The sequence below is a fragment of the Nasonia vitripennis genome, chromosome 4 (genome assembly GCF_009193385.2).
Source record: "Nasonia vitripennis strain AsymCx chromosome 4, Nvit_psr_1.1, whole genome shotgun sequence".
Lineage (NCBI taxonomy): Eukaryota > Metazoa > Arthropoda > Insecta > Hymenoptera > Pteromalidae > Nasonia > Nasonia vitripennis.
Window position 1 is genome coordinate 19,420,383 of NC_045760.1, and position 23,321 is coordinate 19,443,703.

The 23,321-nt window shown below is 43.0% G+C and overlaps 1 protein-coding gene across 1 annotated transcript; it reads right to left on the reverse strand.

Annotated features, from left to right (window-relative positions):
- Positions 1-1,848: 1,848 nt before the first annotated feature.
- Positions 1,849-22,968, reverse strand: LOC100114980 (homeobox protein MSX-2). The gene is made up of 3 exons (XM_031928980.2): positions 22,558-22,968; positions 4,036-4,232; positions 1,849-2,969 (listed from the first exon to the last, which is right to left on the reverse strand). The coding sequence occupies exons 1-3, from the start codon at positions 22,622-22,624 to the stop codon at positions 2,724-2,726; spliced, it is 510 nt and encodes a 169-aa protein (XP_031784840.1). The 5' UTR covers positions 22,625-22,968; the 3' UTR covers positions 1,849-2,723.
- Between the last annotated feature and the right edge of the window lie 353 nt (positions 22,969-23,321).

Here is a 23,321-nt window from a genome sequence, read left to right on the forward strand (position 1 = left end):
AGAGCTCCTGCAGCACTGCAGTGAGCAAAGAAGAAACGAGCGGCGCTGCCTGTGTTCCGCGATGATATTATATAGCAACGACGGTGGCGGCGAGTCCCTCTCTTTCTTTCTCTCTCACACATACACACACAAGCGGCAGAGGAGCTCTATTACGTATTCCGCGCGCGTAGCCGAGCATAATTGGCCGCCAACTGCATCGCGCGCGAGTATCGCCGAGAGACAAGAAATTATTCTTTAATTAATTGTCAGTATAGCGCTGCGATGTGCCTACTTGCGGGCATATGCCCTGTGCATGTGTGCAGAAGAATCGCTCCTTCGCGGAATACAATGAGCACCGGCGGGGAATGAAATTGCGAAATGTCATAGGCTGCACTTTCTTGTCTGTGTTGCATTTACGTGTATTTATCGAGGATGCCGCTGCTGTAGCGAACTGTGTGATGGAGATGCGCGCGCTTCTGTATACCGAGAAATTGCAATGAGGGGAGCGCAATTTAATTGTGCCGATGACGGAGAAACACGCTTTTTCCGTGGGAGTGGGTACATGTTATTTTATAGGTGATCGACTATTTTTGATTGATGGAGGAAAAGAGGAAGAAAGTTGTTGGACGATCGGATTGATTTACCCATCAGCAGATGAGTTTCCAACTTATTGAGTTCTATAAGCACGCGGTTGCCATCTAATTTTATTAAAAATATAAAAACGTCCAATTATTTCGCGAGAGCCGGCAAAGCGTCGAAAAGCTTCGATAAACAAGCCGGCGACTCGTCCCCGATCTCCCCTTTTTCTCACCCGCGACGCATACACGTATCAGAACGCGCGTCGACGAATAAATATGAAAGCGTCAGCGCGGGCGCCTCGTCACTCACTCGCGCGAAATCAAAATCATCAATCGGCGCGCAGCAGCGCATCCTTTGTCGTCGACTCGCGCGCGAAGCTGGCCCTCGGCTTTATACCTATATACCAGTACTGAAGAAGCGAGAAAGAGCGTCGCGACGTGAATTTTGTGCGTAATCGAAGGGAGATCTTTCTCTCTCTCGCTCTTGGGCCTTCGTTTAGAAGGCGGCTCGTTTCTTTGATCGAACAGTCCTGAGAAACAGCGATCTAGACCATCTCGCTCTCGCCACGCTCGTTTAATCTTACCTCGGACACCCGCGCCGCGAGCTGCCTTTTTTTCATATAATTAGCGAGAAAAGCCGCATACGTATATATAACGTTTATTTACCTGCGCGCGCGTGTCGACAGCGGGAAACGCGGCTCTTTTCAAATTAATTTGGAGAAAACGCCTATATTAATAGGCAGATTGTCGCGATAAGTGCGAGGTTCTTTTTCTTCTTCTTGGCTTCTTTTCGTAATTTACCGGATTGCGACAGTGTGATAGATTATAACGCGCCATCGTACGATTTTTTCGAAAAGCAATTAGCGCGCGACACCGGCCATTCGTCAAATCGGCGTAATTTTAATTACCCGCGCCGAGCCGTGTTGCTGCTGCGAGTCTTTGAGGTGCCGTGAGCGCGAGAGTCGAGAGAGAGAGAGAGAGAGAGAGAGAGAGAGAGAGAGAGAGAGCCACGAGTGCCGTTTGCCATGACTAGCCTCTTTCTCGTCTCTCGCTAGTCGCGTCCGCCTCGAACATGTCGACCTCCTGCTTTCCCTTCGTCCCGTTCGGAACAACTTCATTTGTTGTGGGATCATACAGTCGGCTACTGATTTTACAATAGACCGATGTAGCAGTCCCAACGACTGTTTTTTTTTTTATTTTGGTAGTCGAGCGTCGTTGAATAAATTTGATCGGATGTCAAGCTGGAAAATACAAGGAAGGTGTGTGCTGTGCACGTAGAGTATAGCCAAAGTAGTATTATTGAAATCACTTTTATTTCACTAGGACGCGAGTCTGCGTGGATAAATTATCATGTTATACATTTATACAGAGTCCGTAGTTACAATCCAAATCGCGCGCACAATTTCTACACGTCATCGTCGATTCACAATATCGTTAAGTTAGCGTCTTATGCATTAGGTACATTATTTACATGCTTCTCCGCGTTCGCTTCGGTAAATGCCATTATTCACGCCTACGCTCTCGCATATGTACACTCGTTAAACTTTTTTGCGGCCGTTTCTTTTTTCTTTAATAAATAATTTGTCACCTCCCGCAAGTGGTCTATTCTCTATAGGTATACATATAGAAAAACAAAAGGAGTAAGCGGTTGCGCTCGCGCGGAAGAGGGAACATCCTATAGGGCGACTCGGAAACGCGATGCGTCAGTCAATAAATACACAAGAGTCCGCTCTTTCAATCCTCACTTTCCACATAATTCATATTATAAGGTGCATGTGTATTACGAGGTTAAATTAAACTCCGCGCGCTGTCCCGACGCACAGAAGAACCTTGAGCTTTGGTTGCGTCAGTGGAACAAAGAAGAAACACAATCACTTTGAATTCGAGCGCAAATCCTAGTACGAGCTATATGTACACTATTTACAGACTAAAGTGCTCAGACACGCTCGTAGTATACTCGTCGTCAGACTATACGATATATCATCGGTATATGTAGGCAGTCCATATCGGCGCGGAACGTCTCCGGTGCAGTATATATAAGTGTGTATCACTGCGCGACGTCGGCCGTCGAGAAGAAGCAAAACGGCCGAGAGATTCGCAACATGGCTGAGATCAGAGAGAAGAGAGTCGTGAATATTAGGGGGGGGGGGGAATTCACTGCGAGTCCTAGGGTCGGTGTCCGGGAGGCGCCATGAACATGGCAGCGGCGGCCGCGGCGTGCGTGTGCCTGGCCATGGCCGCGGCGATGAAGGGCGGCACTGCCGGACTACCCGGCGGACCGACGCCCGAGAACATGAGGCTCGAACCGAAGCTCGGGTGGAGCAAGGGTCGGGCCGAGAGCCTCAGCTTCTCGATCTCGGCTTCTTGGAGACGCTTCGCCTTGGCCCGACGGTTCTGGAACCAGATTTTCACCTGTGGACAGAGGAGATTCGTTTGTTTTCATGATTGATGCTTAATGTATGACGTTTTATTTTGGATGTGAACGTGTGCTTGTTGTTGTTCACACTGAATGAAATTTTGCCAGTGATTCCTTGGCGAACGTCTATTCAATTTTAAAATCAGAAAAGTCACTCTATCGTTATTGTATTATATCAGTGGAATGAAAATATCTACAAAAAATATATACATTATTTTACGATAAAATCACAGCGTCAATCATTCCGTTTCCAAGCGTATAACACGGCAAAACTCTGGAATTGTATAAATATCCATTACGCGGCGGCTGCACAATGTTCCATGAATTTAACTTGAAGATGCCGAGAGAAAATTCGAGTAAATCCAACAGTTATAAAACTGCGAAACAAATAACGATTGCGCAATCGCATAGGTGTGCGAGTGTGCGCGCACATACTGTGGCACGACGGCAGGGGGCTGTACCTATGCGCCCGGCGGGTTTTTATTTCCACCGGGCGTACAGACAGACTAAGGGAGAGAGAGAGAGAGAGAGAGAGGGAGAGAGAGAGAGAGAGAGAGAGGAGAGGAGAGGAGAGGAGGTGGACCGAGTCGAGCAGGAAGGCAGGGACACGGCAGCAGACCGCGAAAATCAATACGCCGCCGAGCGACGCGACGCGAGCCTCGCTCTCTGTGTATATAATAATGCGGCGGCGGCGGCGGCTGCTGTACTTTTGCTCCTCGGCGGCGGCCGATATGGAAGGTGTAATTGCGCGCTCTGCGGCTCTTATTCGGTAATTTGATGAGTTAACAACGGCCAAGGAGAAATTCTTCCCCCTTTTTTCGACTGCAGTATAACATGCCGCACACCAAACGCGGCTCATTTGGCTTTTATGCGCCTGTTGAAATTTGATCGATCGCCGCTGTAATTGGCTACGCGTGCGGGCATAAAGTTAGCTTCATTCAGTAGTGAGCCTGCATACGAGATGCAAATTTGAAATTGCCGATCGTATGGGCGTCCTTATATCGGGGACAATCTTTTAATAAGCGCGCGTCGAATCGTCCCAATTCTCGAATTCCACTGTACCTGCGTCTCCGTGAGGTGAAGCGAGGAGGAGAACTCGGCCCTCTCGGCGATGGTCAGATACTGCTTCTCTCGAAACTTCTTCTCCAGGGAGAGGAGCTGCTGCGTCGTGAAGGGCGTGCGAGGCTTGCGATTTGGCTTGTGCTTCCGTAAGGTACACCTCACCGGTCCAGGCCCCGGACCCGGCAACCGCAGATCGCCTGAAACCAAGCCAGCACACGTTCTCTGTTACATCGACTCGTCGTCCGACACACATGCGAGTATAATAATAAATCGGAAAATTAAAAAGAAAAACTTTTTACACATTCCTTATCGTTATATATATGCCGCATATCCTAGTTGCCTCACAGCATTACATTACGGCCACCCTAATCGCTCGCCGAAGAAGAAAAAAACTCTCGGACCTATATATATATAGGAGAGGATACAGATATATATATATCTGTATCTCTCTCCTCGCGGCCCTTATCGGCGCGTAATGAAACTCGCTCGCTCGCTCGCTCGCTCTTACGCAACGCCGATATATGTATATATGCATAACACGACTGCGAGCCATATTACGACGAGAGAAAAAAAGGTCTCTCTGCGGAGGCACACACACACACACACAACTTATCTAGGCGAGCAGCAGTCGCGACGGCACAAATCACTCGGTCGTTCGAGAATTCTTATAAATTTCCGGTAATTGTCGCGTCGAGCGCGGAAGAAAAAACAAACTCGCTCTCGATAAGACCTGCTGCCCTGGACATATCTCGTTCTTTTTTCCTCGCCGAACCGCGAGCTGTCCGACGAAATTGAAAACCGGCGTGAAATAGAGGTTTGCATTATATATACGAAGCGAGCGATTCCACGATTTACATGGAGAAATTAGGCGCGCCGCGATTTATGTCCGCGCGCTCGCTCGGTGTTAATTTCCGCCGTAAATCGACGTCGATTATAATTTATAGCGAGGAAAATAGCCGCGTATGTGCATCTGTGATTAAATCCGCGGCAACATCAAGCTCCGGCAGGAATTCCTTTTAATAATCGAAAAATCCGCATACATATCGACTACTATATCCTTAGCCCCGCGAAGCTCTCGCGCAATAATTAGCGGCCTGCGGGTACACACGGGCTGCAGTCCCAAGACTCGTCAATGTATGCGCAGTGTAAATACACACTGCGTGCGCGCGCGTGTATGTGTATAGCGGGGAGAAAAGGCGATAGCGCGCGGCATTATCGGCGAGGAAAAGCTTGACAAATCACCTCGATCACGTCAGGCCAAATGAAATAATTACAATTTATGTCGCAATCTCGCGCGATATGCGCCGCTATATATACCGCGCGCGAGAACCTAATTAACAAGAGTGCGTGCGTGCAAAAAAGGCGGCGCGCCGGGCTCGTTGGCTTGCTCAATTTAACATCTCTCTCTCTCTCTCTCTCTCTCTCTCTCTCTCTCTCTCTCTCTCTCTCTATAAAATACTAATTATCCGTCTCGCGGCAACCGTCTCTCATTACGCAAAGTCGACCAGTTTGGCGATACAGAGTTTCGAGTGTGCGCGTTTCTTTCATAAATTTTCTGAGCCTGCCCGGGCGAGGGACGCGTGTATTTATTATACTTCTCGGTTCTTAAAAGTAACAAATGCGCCGCGGGATGATATCTTGATCGACAATTGATGCGTATGAATCAATTATTAATTGACAGTGTTTAATTGACGATGGAGGAGGAGGAGCTCGCGCACTGCTGCACTGTGTGTGCAGTACTTAATACGTCGCTGTCCCTCTACTCGCGGCTCATATGCTAGTCGCTAGAGAGAGAGAGAGAGAGAGAGAGAGAAACAGAGGAATGAGATACGGGGTAAAAAGTGATCGATGAGCGACGGCTGAGGAAGTAATTAACAAATTAATGAGCTACGCGATATCGCTCCCTTTTTCTGTCCTCCGACGAGGGAGAGGCTTTTTGCCAGGCCTCGTTCGCAGTCGTCGTTATAAATATACATACAGGCGAGATGAGAAGTGTTTCTGACGTATGGAGACGCATATGCCGCGGGTTTTTGAATAATTTGTTGGCCGCCCGAACGACCCTTGTTCTCTCGCGCGTCTCGCATTTTCCTCGATCGAATCGCCACGGTACAAAGAATCGCGGTTATAATTGGCCGCGATCGAAAATGAAAACCGGTACGGCGCATCGCAGGCCTGATTAGCGCAAGTTGATCGATCGCGGCGGGAAAAATAACGATATTCGGAGCCGCGATACAGGGTGCACTCGCGAGCGAAGAAGAAACGCACACAGCGGAGTCAGTCAGCTCTCGCGCAGTGTGCCATAAGCCAAACTAACAAGGCTCGGTTTTTACTCGCGGGTAGCTGCATTATGGATGGGCCGAGTTATGTATGACTCTATCATCGTCGCAGCAGCCGCGGTGTGTACGACCACACCAGCGAGTCGTGTTCGAACTCTCTCTCTCTCTCTCTCTCTCTCTCTCTCTCTCTCCCTCTTGCGTGCGCGCGAATACACGTATATATATATAACAGAGAGTGCCGCACTGCAGGCACGCATACGGGCATCGCGCGCGCAGGTTAGCGCGATCCCTTCTCGGACTTTATACGTCGAGAATCCCGTAATGGCCGGAGATTTCTTTCTCGGAAGCAGCACGAGTTTCTCATTACGATCGTCCGTATTTCGCCCGCGCGCGCGAGTGATATAAACCGCCGAGAGAAAAAGCTAGCTTAGTTAGAATTTGAATTAGCCGCGCGGTCACGTGCGAGAACGCGGCTAATTGTACCGGAGAAACGCGCGCGGGCAATTTGAATGCGCGCCGCGCGTCGACGAGATGAGACGCGTGCGCGTTTTCGCAAAGACGCCGAGATCTCGCGACCCGATGGGAAATCCCTGCCCCCGATGTGCAGTATATACCTGTATGTGTACGTAGCCGATGAGCGACATACGCACACGTGCGTCGCGCGGGATTCAGCGTAATCGAAAAAGAGAGCCGAGCGCGCTACGGCGAGAGTTGCTCTGAAAATTGCGACAGCTGAGCGCGTGGAAAGACTTGAGAGGATTTTTATCGGTTTCCCCGCAGATTCAGTGTGCGGGGAATAAGAAGATTATGACATGCGTAATGCGTTTACGAGAAAGCAATACGATAACACACGCGGCTGCCTACGCAATAAAACACCGCGGATAAAATGAATAAGGAAAAGGGAGTCCGTTGACGCTCGTATACACGGGATAAGTGGAAATGATGTACAGCCGAGGCGAGAGTCGAGTAGAATCCGCGATGATAAAGAAGCCGCAAGTCAAAGGCGCAAGCGCAATTAAGCGCGAATCCTGTGAGGTATAATAGTTGCGCTGTTTTTTCGGGTCAATAAAGTGCTCCTATAGCGCCACTAATCTCAGCTATATTGCAAACATGTTGTCACCGAGCTCGAACGCGAATGTTGTGTTGTTTGTGTTCAGTCTAATCAGCCTGATGAGCTTAGACGTGCTTATTGTACGGTTTTGTTTATAAAGACTTCTTTTTCCCGAACCCGGTCATAACAATATCTTGCTGCGGCGACCGTAGGCGAGGACAGGCCTTTAATTCGCATTCCCTCCTGGATTGCGTCCTTGGCGACTTAGAACGCCTAGACACCATCTATGCACGTACAATTTTATTGTTCCTTGTCTGAATTTGGAACATTACCAAAATCGTTATGTCTGGATTCGAGTAAATGTAAAACAACACGAAACGTAGCGAACTCAGACTCTTTATTCCAAGGTAAGCACCACTGCTGCTCTCAACGGCTGCCGTCAGAATTGAACTAAAAAACAATAACTGGCGCGCAACGTCGTTGTTAAGGATCGCTATGCGCGATTCTCAGCGTTCAGCTCGATCGCAAAACAATAATATTCGCTTGGCCGATTTTCGCCCGCTTTGTTATATAACGGTATGCGATTTGTAGTCAAAGCCGTAACATGTATCTATATCTTCGCGAGAGTCTTCATCGAATTGAACACCAAGCGGTCGCGGGGACATAACAAAATGTTCGATACGGTACAAATTCTGTGATAACGACGATCGTCGCCCGCACGTCCGGATTGGTACACGGCCAAAGAAGTAAGCCTGTATGCTTGCACGAACACGATTTTCTTCTATTATTACCTAATGATGCAATCCAACAATAAAATCAGATAATGAAAGAACATTCACGGAAAAAACGTTTCTAACGCAACACCCGCGCGTCAGCATACTGATAATACGTGCTAGTAGCTCGGAACGGGCTACCGAGAGTATAAAACGAAGAAAGGTCCTGCGCGAAAGCTCTGCAGTAAGGCTGCACAGAAAGGTAATCACTTACAAAGGCTATTAGTAAAATCCATTGAATCCATCTCCCGGGCATCTTCGCATCTATCTATGACATTAGATTCCCTTTTCAGGCGAGTCACGCGTCGACTCGAGGTGCGTTCCACACTGCGTTCCTGCTGGGAAAAGTACCCGTATGTATACGCTTCGTAGAAAATGATTGACCGATCCGCGTTAAAGTCAATCGATTAGCATCAACTTAGGCGCGAAGATGGCGGAAGCTGAGGGAAAGCTGAGACTCGTCGTTTAGTTTGCGCTCGCGCGTATATCTCGCGCTTATATAGCAGTATATGTATATACTGTATGGGGAAGGGGGCCGAGGGCTAATTCAACGTTAAATACACTCTAAATCTCTGTCAGCGCTTTTATAATATGAGCTCGGCTCATGACTCTTCTAACGGCTATACACACGCGCAAAGGAGCGAGCTGCTGCTACGTAAGTTGAGTATACGAGAGAGAGAGAGAGAGAGAGAGAGAGAGAGAGTCCTTTTGAGGATCGCGCGTGCGCCATACGTACTCGAGGAGCCACTCGAGCGTAAACAACTTAAACGGCACTCGCTCGCCCAAATATGAAGCTTCCCTCTTCTCTGGCCGGCGTGTCTGTGTGTATAAGCGTATAAAAAGAGCATAATGACCTGATTAGATAAATTTATTTTATAATGAGGTTAACGCGCGCGCGCGCAACCAGTAGGAGAGTCCATTCCTGTTAAATGCCTATTATGCTCGCCGAGAGAGAGCTACTCCGGGCCATTAATCCTCGCTAAACGACAGCCATTTGTACCTAAACTGGTTGCGCCGCTCACTAACTGCTCTGGCGGTGAGAGAGAGAACGCTTTAATAGACTGCTGCTGCTGCTTGCAGCTCTTTCTTATTCCATACGTGCGGCAACGGATGCAAACTCTCATGACCGGGCTCTGCGCCTTCGCCCGACTCCTCTCGCCGTCCGAGCTTTCGCACGCTTATTTCTCACTGCCGAGAAGAAAAGAGAGAGACATGGGAGGTATACGAGTGCGATGCAAACATTGGGACTGCGCTCGGCGAGGTTTATAGCACGGTGTCGAAACAGCGCGATGTACAAATAAAATAATTGCGCACGCACCGACCAGTGTTTGACTTTAATTACCGCGAGTTTTACATTCATTTTTATGGAAGTATGCCCAAAATCCATACTTCCCTGCAACAATGATACAATACAATGATTGAAACAACGCGTCAAAATATTATAGCGCGCCAGAGGGCGCGTCGGTGCTAGAGTTCTCTCTCTTTCTCTCGCCGCTGATGTGACGGGGTGAGAAGGGAGGAGGGGGGGGGGCTATCAAGGGGGATTATTAATATCCGACGGAGTCTGCTGCTGCTGATGCTCCGGCGCAAATTCGATTTATAATGATCGCGCCATTCAGCGACTCCGTCTCGGCACCTCCAAGTACACCGGGGGGGAAGGTATAGGTGTTTGATGGCTGACGGCCGAGAGAATCTCGCACAAAGAGCCGTTGCGCCGCGCAGCGAGGTTTATTCGCCTCGTGACGCGTTTTCGCTTATCGAACCTGATTACCAGCGCTTCAGCGCGGATTTACAAGTCAATACGCGCGGAATAATCACACGGGCTATTGTGCGCTGCCTGATATCGATTCGCTGACGCGCGCGCTCACGGAGGAATCCATTGTTTAATTGTGCGGCGAGATTTTCGTTGTAAAAAACGGAGTCGCGTATTAGCGGGCGTTTTGCACGTAAATCGCAGCTGGAAATTTATGCATCGGGCGCGCGACGGTAGCGGAGCTCTCGGGCGCAGGAAAAAACATTTCTTCGTTAACGTCAGCGCCGGACAGCTGAAAAGGCCGAAGAAATTGATTGTTTATAGCGCGGTCTCATACGAGGCTTGAAATTAGAGGAAGGCACGCGAGCCTCTCTCGCTATACTCCCTACTCAGCAAAGAGAGACGTGATGTACGCGAGCACGAGCCCCTGCTCTCTTCGAGAAAAAGCAGCCCTATAACTAGATATTAAAATTTACTACATATGCAGGAAAAATTACTATATCATATAGTAACGGACGGTTATACTTGCTTTGTATTAAATTTTACTATCTCAGATAGTAATTTCTATACTAAAATGAAATTTTAAAAAATTTCATTTTTTTTTGTGCAATTTTACGCGCTTATTCGAATATGATTATTATTATTATTATTGATATTTAATGTTGTTAAGTGAAAGAAATAAACGAGAGAAAGAAATTTTTCTGCGGCGACGGGAATCGAACCTGGACCTCTGGAATGGGAGTCGAGCGCGCTGACCACATACCCCAACAGTACTGTTAAGTACTAAATTTTAAATCTGATATATCAATCGCATTTACTCATGGGTTAATATTAATAATAAATTTACCAAAATCAATAAATAATAGCAGCGAATGATATTTTATCACTTAATAATACCAGACAAACAACAAATTATAGATTTTGGTCTCTGATTACTACATAAATCAACTTTATAACCTCAAATTCTGGCACACGGAGCAATTCTTAAAATAATTTTTACTCTATAATATAGTAATTTCTAGTAAACACGTAACAAATTTTAATATAAGTCTAACAATTTTTACCATGAATATAGTAAAAATCGTCATGGAGCGAGTATGACCTGACGTTACTATCTAATTTAGTATAAATTTTTCCTACATATGAAGTAAATTTTAATATATAATTCTCTCAGTGCACGCGGCGTGTAAGCGCCATTTTGCTGTGTAGCATAATCGGATCAGTGTCCCTGCGTTCGAAGAGGTATACGAGCTAAACGGCGCGACAGGTTGTCGTCGTCGTCGTCGTCCTTGTCGTGGGAGGAGATGGAGAGAGATCTCGCGCAGATTATCGATTTTCATCCGCTTACAGCTTCGGCGCGGAGATCTCGTTATGTCCGAAGGCGGGGGGTGATACTCGCTCGTTCGCGCGTCACTTCTTCTCGGTTATACTCTTTGCGAAGGTATTCTGCACTCCGACAATGCGACTGCGTTGACGCCCAGGCGATTAGCCTGCGGAGCTTGGCAAACTGGTCACTGGGTCTATGGGGATCTGTAGCTGCAACTTGTCGGATATTGTTTGGCTTCTCGCTACGCGCTGGCTAAACAATGATGATTCCTACAGAAAGCCATTTCCGTCGCTGTCGACTGGATTAATTTAGGATTGATCTTTGTCGAACTTTGCCTCTTTTCCCGGAATGCGCTGTTTACGCTGAAATATTTTGGACGCGTTGCTTTCAATCATTGTATTGTATCATTGTTGCAGGGGGAAAGGGCGATTTTAAGTATATCATAAAAAAAAAACAATGTAAACCGCGGTAAGACTGAAGTCAAACACTCGGTCGGTGCGTGCGCAATTATTTTATTTGTACATCGCGCTGTTTCGACAATCGCGCTATAACCCCCGCCGGAGCGCAGTCCCAATGTTTGCACGCACTCGTATACCTCCCATGTCTCTCTTTTCTTCTCGGCAGTGAGAAAAATAAGCGTGCGAAAAAGCTCGGACGGCGAGGAGTCGGGCGAAGGGCGCAGAAAAAGCCCGGCCGCGAGAGAGTTTGCATCCGTTGCCGCGCACGTAAGTGGGAATAAATAGGCGAGCTGCAAGCAGCAGCAGCAGTCTATTAAAGCGTTCTCTCTCTCTCTCTCTCTCTCTCTCTCTCTCTCTCTCTCTCTCTCTCTCTCTCTCTCACTCCGGCGAAGAGAGCAGTTAGTGAGTTGGCAATCCAGTTTAGGTACAAAATGGCTGTCGTTTAGCGAGGATTAATGGTCTCGGGAGTAGCTCTCTCTCTCTCTCTTTCTCTCGGCGAGCATAATAGGGCAGATGCATTCAGGAATGGGACTCTCCTACTCGCTGCGCGCGCGCGCGCGCGCGTTAACCTCATTATGTACACCTATCTAACTGTAGCCTCCATTATGCTCTTTTTATACGCTTATACACACAGACACGCCGGCCAGAGAAGAGGGAAGCTTCATATTTGGGCGAGCGAGTGCCGTTTAGTTGGGCGTTTTACGCTCGAGTGGCTCCCCTCGAGTACGCGCGCGCACGCGCGATCCTCAAAAGGACTCTCTCTCTCTCTCTCTCTCTCTCTCTCTCTCTCTCTCTCTCTCTCTCGTATATATACTCAACTTACGCAGCAGCAGCTCGCTCCTTTGTGCGCGTGTGTATAGCCAGCCAGAAGAGTCATGAGCCGAGCTCATATTATAAAGCGCTGACAGAGATTTAGAGTGTATTTAACGTTGAATTAGCCCCGGGTCTCCCTTCCCCTATACAGTATATACATATACTGCGCATATACGCGAGAGAGCGCGAGAGCACGCGCGTGAGCGCAAACTAAACGACGAGTCCTCAGCTTCTCTCCTCAGCTCTCCGCCATTCTTCGCGCCTAATAAGCTGATGCTAATCGATTGACTTTTAACGCGGATCGGTCAATCATTTTCTACGAAGCGTATACATATACGGCATTTTTCCTGTGCGCAGGAACGGTGGGAAAATCCACCCCGAGTCGACGCGTGACTCGCCTGGAAAAGGGAATCTAATGCTCATAGATAGGATGCGAAGATGCCTCGGGAGATGGATTCAATGGATTTACTAATAGCCTTAAAAGTGACAATTTCTTCTGTGCAGCCTACTGCAGAGCTTTCAAGTAGTGGACCTTTCTTCGCTCTATACTCGGTAGCCCGTTCCGAGCTACTAGCACGTAATATCAAAGAGGCCGACGCGCGTGCGCTGCGTTAGAAACGTTTTTCCGTGAATGTCTTCATTATCCGGGATTTTTTGGCTGTTGTGAATGCATCATTGAGAGGCGTCGTAAATGTGGAAAAATAAGTTGAAATCGGGAACAAAAGAGTACAGGCTACTTTGGCTGTGTACTAATCCGACGTGCGGGCGATTTATCGTCGTTAATACAGAATTTGTACTGTATCGAACATTTTGTTATGTCCCTGCGACTGCTTGGTGTTCAATTCGATGGAAGACTCTCGCGAAGATATAGATACATAGCACATGGCTTTGACTACAAATCGCATACTGTTATATAACAAAGCGGGCGAAAATCGTACAAGGAATATTATTGTTTTGTGATCGAGCTTGAACGCTGAGAATCGCGCATAGCGATCCTTAATAACGACGTTGCGCATGTTATTGTTTTTTTTAGTCTAATTCTGACGGCAGCTGTTGAGAGCAGCAGTGGTGCTTACCTTTGAATAAAGAGTCTGAGTTCAAGTTACGTTTTTCGTGTTGTTTTTTACATTTACTCGAATCCAGACATAACGATTTTGTACGTCGTTCCAAATTCAGACAAGGAATAAAATTGTACGTGCATAGATGGTGTCTAGGCGTTCTAAGTCGCCAAGGACGCAATCCAGGAGTGCACTACCTACTTTTTGGTGCTCTTGATATAAATGTCGACTACGGCTGTTGTCTAGGTATAAAGGATCACCGATTATGAGGCCCAGATTGTGCACTTCATAGTTTTTGGTGCGTAGCAATTTTTTACCAGGAAGGAGTTACTCATTGTTAGCTCAATGTATAGCATGAGTGACCTAAAAAAGTAATCTACTGCTGTAATATTATGTGCATTGAACTCGAAGATAGTGCAGAGAGTAATATGAAAGTGCCTGTTCGCTACCTATATACTCGCTGGTTAGAGACGTGGAGAATTCAAGCAGCTGATGAGGGAACGACCAGTGCAAATAACTGCTTTGTTTTATATCCTATGTTTTATAGCCTATTGGATTCTAATCGATTTATCGATCGTGCTTAAATAATGCTCGAGAAGCTAAAGTCAGCAATGTGTCGTTTATTAACGTTTAATATACAGAAAACATACATTATATGCAGAATTGTAAATATTAAAAACTGTGCAGGGATAGAGTAATTTCTTCGAGCAATTTTCTTAAGTTTCTATAAAAAAAACTGCTCTATCCCCACAGTTTTTAGAAAAACAACGAGCATTAGAGTTTGTTATTATTATAATTGTAAATATTGTTGCGTGATCAAAGCACGGTTTTAATTATTAATATAAATGCCATCTAATATGTTCTAGATCTATTCTATTCTCCGTACACGGAGAGAAATGTATCACTAAAAATTACTATACTGTATACTAATCGGGGCACGAACTCGGACCTATGCAGAAAATTTGGTATGTTTGTGTGAAAATTTACTATACTTTAATCCAAAATTGCTATACCAGTATAGTAAAAATTGCAATTCGCTCTGACTCGCAGTGTTCGGTCGGTAAAAAGTTATCGACAGAGCTCAAAAATTCATCGTGAATTAACCCGACGACAGAAATTCGCCTGTTCACTTACTGCCGCTAGGGGGTGTCTCGTAAACTCCACTCGCAAGTGATGAAAAACTGTTCGGTTAGTATGTAAGGAAATTCCAGATCGAAACATTATATACAAATATAAATGCGATTAGTCTAGCGATGCGTTGTTAGATTACGACATGAGAAATGTGTAATAATTAGCTTGCTTGCGATATATGTAAATTAGGTTATCATATAAGAAATTCTATGCGATGCGACTTTCGTTCTTAAACTGCGAGATTGAATATGACAAATAAATAATGAAAGTTCTCCCCTCCAACACTCTACAAACATAAATAAAAGAAGAAATATTAACAGACGACGAAATGAAAGGGACAAAAATGTATTTTTAAAAAGATTTAGTATATCCATAAAATTTGGTATGTGGTATAGTAAACATTGCTATGTAGTATAGTAAAATTTGATGATTTGAAATTTTACTATACCGTATACTAAAATTTACTATAAGTCGAGTTTGTGACCTCTTTACTATATTGGTATAGTAATTTTTGATGAAAATTGTATGAATATTTAGTGATACATTTCTCTCCGTGTAGTATTATTACTAGTAGGTATTATGTTAATGATTTGACGCAATAGAATTAATATGAAAAGTACTAGCATACTATATCTACATATATTATAGATGTATATTGTAAATGCACACCACCAACAAAATATTTTCAGTGAATTTTGATTTTGGTATTATATACCTGGTAGAAATGAGTCTAAGAACAGGCTAGTAACTGGCAAGTTCTTATGATTCAACCTAGTTACTACCTAATAAATGGCCAGTTCTTAGGGTCATTTCTACCAGGGATGTTTCATGATAACAAGACCACAACTCCAAATAACAAATAACAAAGCGCACACCAGCTGATGTTCATGCATGTCGTTTTGAACAGCGAATTCAATGTTCCATTTTTCTTATTTCTACACGCAAGGCTTGACTCCGTATACCAAACGCTATATTACGCGGCAATAACCGGCAAATCGGCTGATCCGTTTAAAATAAATTCAAGTCAAGTACCCCTCGGCCGAAATCTCGTCAAATATTTGGCAAATCCAGCGACTTCTTCTCTCCCTCCGGTAAACTTTGAAATCCCCTCAGCTTTGTAGCTCACGGACCAGCGAGAGCTCTTTCCCCCATCCGCAAGTTTGATATTTTAGGATCTCTCTCTCTCTCTCTCTCTCTCTCTCTCTCTCTCTCTCTCGCATTTCTTCTCCGTAGCAGTAGGCCCTCGCTACAAAGCTCCGACGGCAAGCAAGAGATAATCTGAAAAACACAGAGAGCGGCTAGCGGGAGATAAGTCGCGCGCAGGCTAACGCCTCCCAAAGAGACGCTGAATTTTAAGCACATCGTCACCTGCGAGAGTGCGCGCGCCGATGCAGTACTCCGTACGGGGGTTGGCGAGAATGTTTAGCGAGCCTTTGTCCAGCTTTAACGACCGGCATTATTTCGCTAAACTGTAGGGCGTGCCATCACCACGCCGAGGTCTAATGCTGCTGCTGCTGCTGCTGTGCTGCTGATGTGGTGCCTTGTGGGAATTTGGATTACAAGCCGTCGCGTCTGTGTATTATAAGTATGCACCGGATCTCCGTATGCGCATGAGAGGCAGGACGTTTATAATCTGTCGCTTACTTGTCTCTTTCGCTTCGTCGAATTTACTTCGAGAAAAGCTTTGCGCTACGCTTCTGGTTCAAAGGTTTCGTGATCGTGATAGCGAAGAGAGCAATTATCGGGCGCTTATGCTCTTTTTTAACATTTTTTTAATTTTCTAAAATGCTTATCCCCAGAAAATGCCACAAACGTTTGCTTTCCCGGTGAAATGGGCATCGTATGTTTCGGAAAAAATTTGTTTTCAGGGGACATCCCTTTTATTCTATTCGACGAAGGATTACAAAAAAAGCCGATTCTTCCGAGAAAAAAAGAAGAGAATCGCAGCAGCAGCGCACCGAAATCGCCGAAACAACACAGTGGCTTTGTAATTTTTCGACGCTCGTCGCAGAAAACAAAAATAAAAGCCCATAAATAAGTGGTGCAGCACTCGAGCATTTAGCACCGGCGACACTCGAAGATCACTTATCTTTTCCCCGATCTCGAAACGAATTTCTCCTCTCCGGGCGTTTTTTTCTCTTCTCCATTCCCTCTCTCTCTTTCTCTCTCTCTCTCTCTCTCTCTCTCTCTCTCTCTCTCTCTCTCTCTATCTCACTCTCTCTGCTGCTCCTCGTCACGCAGAGCTCTCGACCCGCAGCGTAGTGTGTCAAATTCTAGAATAAGTTTGAATTGTACGCGTCTCATTGTTCCCCCGGGTGTCGCTCGTAAAGAATCACGGGCGGCACGTATAAGCGACCCTATGTATGTATAGTGTACGCCGAACAGCTTCCCTCTAACGAGCCGCGACCGTCTAAGCAGTTACGCCGATTAATGTACCGCGACGGCTTCCCATTGTGTTTATTTATCATTAATAGCAAATTCATAGCAATCACATAATGGGGACTTGACAGTTCCGCGTATAATGGGAACCCGGCTCTCGAGTCGAGTGGCCTTTATGTTGTCCGTAGAAAAAGAGAGATACAACGAGAAAAAACGCCTTTGCCGCATTAGCCGTGCGTTTCTACGTGGATTTATTTATAATTTCCAACGTGTTCTCTAAAATTTTCAATTGTTCATCAAAAAGATTTTCGAAAAATGCGTACAATATTTTTCAGTCGAATTCATAACAGGCTATATATATAGTATTAACATTATGTTACGTGCGGGGCGACGGCGGCGAGACGCGAGGGTCGTACACGCAATCTAACACTGCAGTGGAGCGAGAAAAAGTTAGGAGAGAGCGAGAGCTGATAAGCGCAGGCGATAAATGACGATGGGATTCTGCAGCAGCAGCAGCATCCGAGGATGAGGGTGTGAATTTCAGCTCGTTCGAAATTCAGGACAGGAAATTAGAGTAAGGGAGCGCCTCATAGAAATTGCCGCTAAGTGTGAGATATAACGCTGGAGAGAGTGGCTGTCTGCGTGTGTGTGACAATCTCCGAGCGCGTGTCCTTTATACACGTGTACATCAAGCGACCGCTTTATCGCATTTCAATCTCCCTAGATACGGAAGCGGGTATACAGTGTACAGACGCGAGTAAGCGTTGCGCGGCCGACGATGCGACATTTCCTGACCTGTCAAAGTTCTCCCTCTGCTGGCGTTTAATGGCGTTTTGCGATTAAAAAGTTTTTTTTCCAATTGTTATTATTGCAACGCTGCTGTATCTGTATGTACAAACGATGCGAGAAAAACTGATTTTTCTTTTTTACACAGCTGTAGCTGGGATGCAGTTAAATTATTGTAGATTTTAAACGAATTTAATACTGTGATATCCCTGGTAGAAAATTAACGGTTCGAATTTACTAAGACCTTTAGACTTAGCTAACTGTTTTAACGGTTGCCAAGCTAAAATTTAACAAAAAATGTGGCTTAGGAACCGCTAAGTTTCCAAGATGTCTGCCGGAGGCTAATTTGAGGTTAAGAGGTTAGGATAATCACAAGCTAAATAAATCAATTTAATTTTATTAATATTTCAATTTTTTACATATAATATAGTCCTATTCTACTATCTGATTATACTATTATAAAGATTATTGATGTGCACTCTTTTTGAAAATGCTAAGAGCTGATTAATAAGTTCGAGCAATCTTTATTGTATTATTACTTTAATTGACTGATTTGAGATTTTGGTCAAAAATCACCGATGCCAAGAAAAATGTGAAATTCTTATCTTATGTACTCGAAGCCACAATGAATATTTGAATGGGTTCTTTTTTAGTTTAGTCTTGTTGAACAAGGCATTTTGCACTATTTAGTTCGCTAATACAAACCATTTTTATTTATCTTATTGAATCAGACAGCATGACATTATGAAATAATAGTTCATGACTTGGTACAGTCAAGTGAAATGAAGTATCATACAAACCTTGTTCAGATAGTAGAATAGGACTATATTATATGTAAAAAAATTGAAATATTAATAAAATTAAATTGATTTATTTAGCTGCTGATTATTCTAACCTCTTAACCTATCTAGATACAACTTAAATATATTATCTACAAATTGTTACATGTCCTTTGCATTTTCTAACCTTTTTGCAATTATAATCAATCATATAGGTAAATTTATATTTATTAATAAAAGTTTTAACCTGACAATTGTATACGTATGGTTAGTAAACTGAATTTAAGCAAATTAACTGCAAGGAGCTGTGCATAAGCTTCTATTACAGTAAGCGGTTATTTAGCGGTTTTCTAAGCGGTTCATTGGCGTTATCATCTCTTAAAAAAATGATGGCCTTTGTTGTGAAGCATTTAATACGTCATTCTGATTAGTTGCTGGTTGGTTACCTAGGCAACGAGATCAGAACCGCGCTTTAAATTCATAACCCTCAAAACAGTCATAACTCATAACCCTGGTAGAAATGTTTAAGGTGTTTAAAATAAAATGTGGAAACCTTGATAACAAATAAAATATATGTAATATAATTAGCAAGAAATTTTAGTAAAAATTAATCATTACCAAGAGTAGTTTTTTTTTTTAATGTCAGTGAGAAGTTCAATTAAAAGAATAAAGAGTTTGAAGATATACTGTGTCTCTATGCCCAAAGTCGCCCTCGGTGAGGTTTAAGAGTTGAATTTAAAGAAAAGTTCAGTATCCGAGTCACTAAGTTTAAGTCTATCATTATACAATGCTCTTTGAATTGAAAAAAGGCTACTAGACATGTTACCTAGAAATATGTAACCTAGATTATTCTGATTTAACTGTTTTCGTTCATATTTTCACATCCAGGCTCATGCGAATTTTTTAATTGAGCAGGTCAAATTTTACTTATAGCCAGTTACGCAGAAACTACTATCTCTATCACATTGTATTTCTGGTTTCTACCATATTTTTACATGGAGAAAGTGATAAATGTTTTGGCTTTTTTGTCAAGGTATTAGGTAATTAAAATTTTGACTTTTAATAGTTGTGAGAGATTTTGAGACCGATACCTGTTTTTCCATTTTTGCATTTATTCTCATTCAAAAACTAACAGGACTAGAGAGCTCATATTTTGCATATATATTTCTTTTGTGATTGTGAAAAGATACTTAAAGTTGAATCGACCTTAACTGAAAAACTTCTGATTTCGACTCCGACACTGATGTGAATGCAAACTCATGCTATACGACTAAATAATTATCATGGGTGTTGTAGTCGAACACAAAAGTATTTCAGTTAACGTTGATTCAACTTTAAATATCTTTCCACAATCACAAAAGAAATCTATATGCAAAATATGAGCTTTCTAGACCTGTTAGTTTTCGAATGAAAAAAATGCAAAAAAAAGTCAAAATTCTAATTAATGCCTTGACAAAAAAACTAAAATACTTATCACTTTCTTCATGTAAAAATACTGGAAATCAGAAATACAATGTGCTAGAGATGGTAGTTTCTGTGTAACTGTCTACAAGCAAAATTTGATACAGTAAATTAAAAAATTCATATGGGCTTCGATGTGAAAATATGAATGAAAACAGTTAAATCATAATCATGTAGGTTACATGTTTTCTAGGTAGCATAGTAAGTATCTGTGTAAAATTTCAGTTGTATAGCTTTTTTATATTGCAAATAAATGGCATTGTAATGATAGACAAACCCACTAACTCTTATACTGAACTTTTCTTCAAATTCACTATTCAAACCAATGATGACGACATTAAGCATTAATAATATATTTATTAAAAAATAGTTTTGAGGAATTTAGTAACATGTTACATGCTTATGAAATATTAGCAGACGTTAGTGTGCCGCCCAACACTTACCTATGGTAGATTTTCTACCAGTGTTATTAGACAGAGATAGAATCAAGAGCGCGCGAAGCGCGCCTTCATTCCTAGTTGGTTAAATAAGCCATTGCTAAGCCATTGAACCGTTGACATTTCTATCAGGGATATATATCGATTTGGAATATTAAATAGATTAAATCTTTCTTATGTTAGAAATTATATCTGGTATAGATGTTAGGAAAACTGGTATAGTGCCTCTATGTGATATAGTCATATGTATGCATATTATAGCGCGAGTGCTCTCCTCTCTTACTTTTTGTAGCTATACGTGTCGTAGCTTAAGTGGTCCAGCCTGGGTTAAATCCTGCTAAAAACAAAAAAATATTTGTCGGATAAAAATTTTTTCTTTTAACGAAAATTAAATGCAAAAAATATCTACTGAAAATATTTACAATATACACTATTTCTGCCGAAAAATATCATATATATACCATACAAAATCACTGACCAAAATTCATGATATTTTTACTACATAAATAAGTGTTTTTAGTTACTTGCCACGGCTTTGTGAAAGATCTGGACCGTCTTATTTACTTTATCCGGGCTTAAAATGTACCTTAAACATGCTAATGAAAGACATTCCTACAAAATATTAATAAAATATTACTATCCATGCGTTGTATACGTAGCTAATAATTTTAATTAATTTTTTTTACTTGTTGCTAACAACATTTAATTGATATTTTTTGGAAATGTCTTTTATTAGGTCTAAGGGATTATGTTAAAGATACATTTTAAGCCCGGATAGAGTAAAGAAGACGGTCCGGATCTTTTACAAAGCCGTGGCAAGTGACTAAAAACACTTATTTATATAGTAAAATATCATGAATTTTGGTCAGTGATTTTGTATGGTACATATATAATATTTTTCAGTATAAATAGTGTATATTGTAAATATTTTCAGTAGATGCATTTTTTTTAATTTACATGAAAATAAAAACTTTTTATCAGACGAATATTCTTTGTTTTTTTGCAGAATTTAACCCAGGCGGATCCCTTAGGGAGTTACAGGACCCTCCGCTTTAGTTCGTTCGACAGATTCCAAATGAGTGTATTAATCATCCGAAAATGTACAATAACAATTTGGAGAAAATTTCTCTACTGTGTGCATTTATAGCATGAGCGGCCTACATAACATACCTATGTTAATAATCCGCCAGTTTTTAATAGCTTAATTATTTAACAATTTTTGCGAGTTTTGTCGTTCTCTAATCTTTACATTTATACATGTTCAATTTTTTCAATCGTTTATTAACATTTTTAATGAAATGGCAAGCCTCCAAAGTTGGGCTAGAAAGAATACAGTCAAAATACTGAATTTGTTTACCTTCCAGCTGCCGCTGTGATTGCAATTTGAATTTTATTAAACCTAACCTATACCATTGTATCAATGGATCGTTAAACTACAACTAACTGGTTTTCCCAATAGTAAGCGATTTTTTTCTTCAAGATATTCCACAAAAAAGCCAGCGGACTATCATTTTTTAACCGATAGTATATAATCGGGCCAGTCCAAAACTGCGTTGGCTTATCGCGCGTATATTATTATAGGTTTGACTTATTTAAATACCCTCTTTACTGTTATTCAAAGTTTCGACCCACATTTTTTACATTTCTTGCTATAATTATTATAGATTTAATGTTAAATTGCGAAAAATGTTCTGCTGATAAGTGACCAGTCTACAGTCAAGAGGGTTACAGGCAGAATTGACATCAATTGACTTAATTATTTGTAACTTCTCGTGGTGCGAGCCGTGGGTTCGGATATGCGAGTTTTCGTTCTAGCAAAATATAATTTTTTTTTAAAACAAAATTTTAAACCAAATGGTTCAATTTTTTTTCAACATCCAAGAAGATTTGTATGATGGTGTAAATACTTCGGTTCAAAGTGGTGCTACATAGTATAGATCATCAAATGAACATTGTTATTGCATGCAAATATTACAAAGACGCTGTACAAATTTCGAAAACTTGAAAATCCATGAGAATTCAAAAGCCTTAAGAACTAACCTGGTGGCAAGTTTTGACAGGGCGGTTCCAATCGTCTAATCTTTAGCTTATAGATCAGACTTAACATGTTGACAAGAAGATTCTCCTCGTCCGACTAACTCCGGCTTTGCCTGATTTTCCATCTCTCAATCCGTAAAGCAACGGCTGCGCGTACCTCTCGATACTTTTTCTCCATTGAAAAAGTCGTACACAGCTCTCGCAGGTATATAGGCATACAGAGACCAATATAATACAGCCAGCGTCACAAGGGAGTCAAGATTTTCCGACGAACCGCAGCGACAAAATCTAATCCAACTCTCGGACGCTTCGCGTAATCCAATTTAGAAATTCTCGAGCTGCGGTTTGTTTTCGGACTGCGGACCTCGGCTTAGCTGCCCGACGGATAAACAATAATAATACACTGCACACTGCAGCGGTCCAGAGTTGGCTCTCTCTCTCTCTCTCTCTCTCTCTCTCTCTCTCTCTCTCTCTCTCTCTCTCTCTCTCTCGGCCTTTTGACTTTTTCGATTGCAGCCGCGCAGCTTCTCGGACTTTGCCATTAGCTTTGCAAATATTTTTCGATTTGCCGCTATGTGTCTTGCGCCTAAGACAATAGAATGTATTTGCCCTATACGCCGAGAGTCAACAATTTGACGATAAGACGTACGTGTATGCGGTAGACGCAAGAGAGCCACTCGGGGCAAATCGTGACCGTTCGTATATTCTCAACGACACGAATGCGCCTCCGAGTTTCGAGAATATGATCAACAAAAACGCGATAGACA

Coding starts and splice junctions, on each gene's coding strand:
- LOC100114980 (XM_031928980.2), bottom strand. CDS start 22,624: ATGTTAAGTCTGATCTATAAGCTAAAGATTAGACGATTGGAACCGCCC. Junction 4,233..22,557: donor CTGTCAAAACTTGCCACCAG/GTTAGTTCTTAA, acceptor GCTTGGTTTCAG/GCGATCTGCGGTTGCCGGGT. Junction 2,970..4,035: donor TTCACCTCACGGAGACGCAG/GTACAGTGGAAT, acceptor CTCTGTCCACAG/GTGAAAATCTGGTTCCAGAA.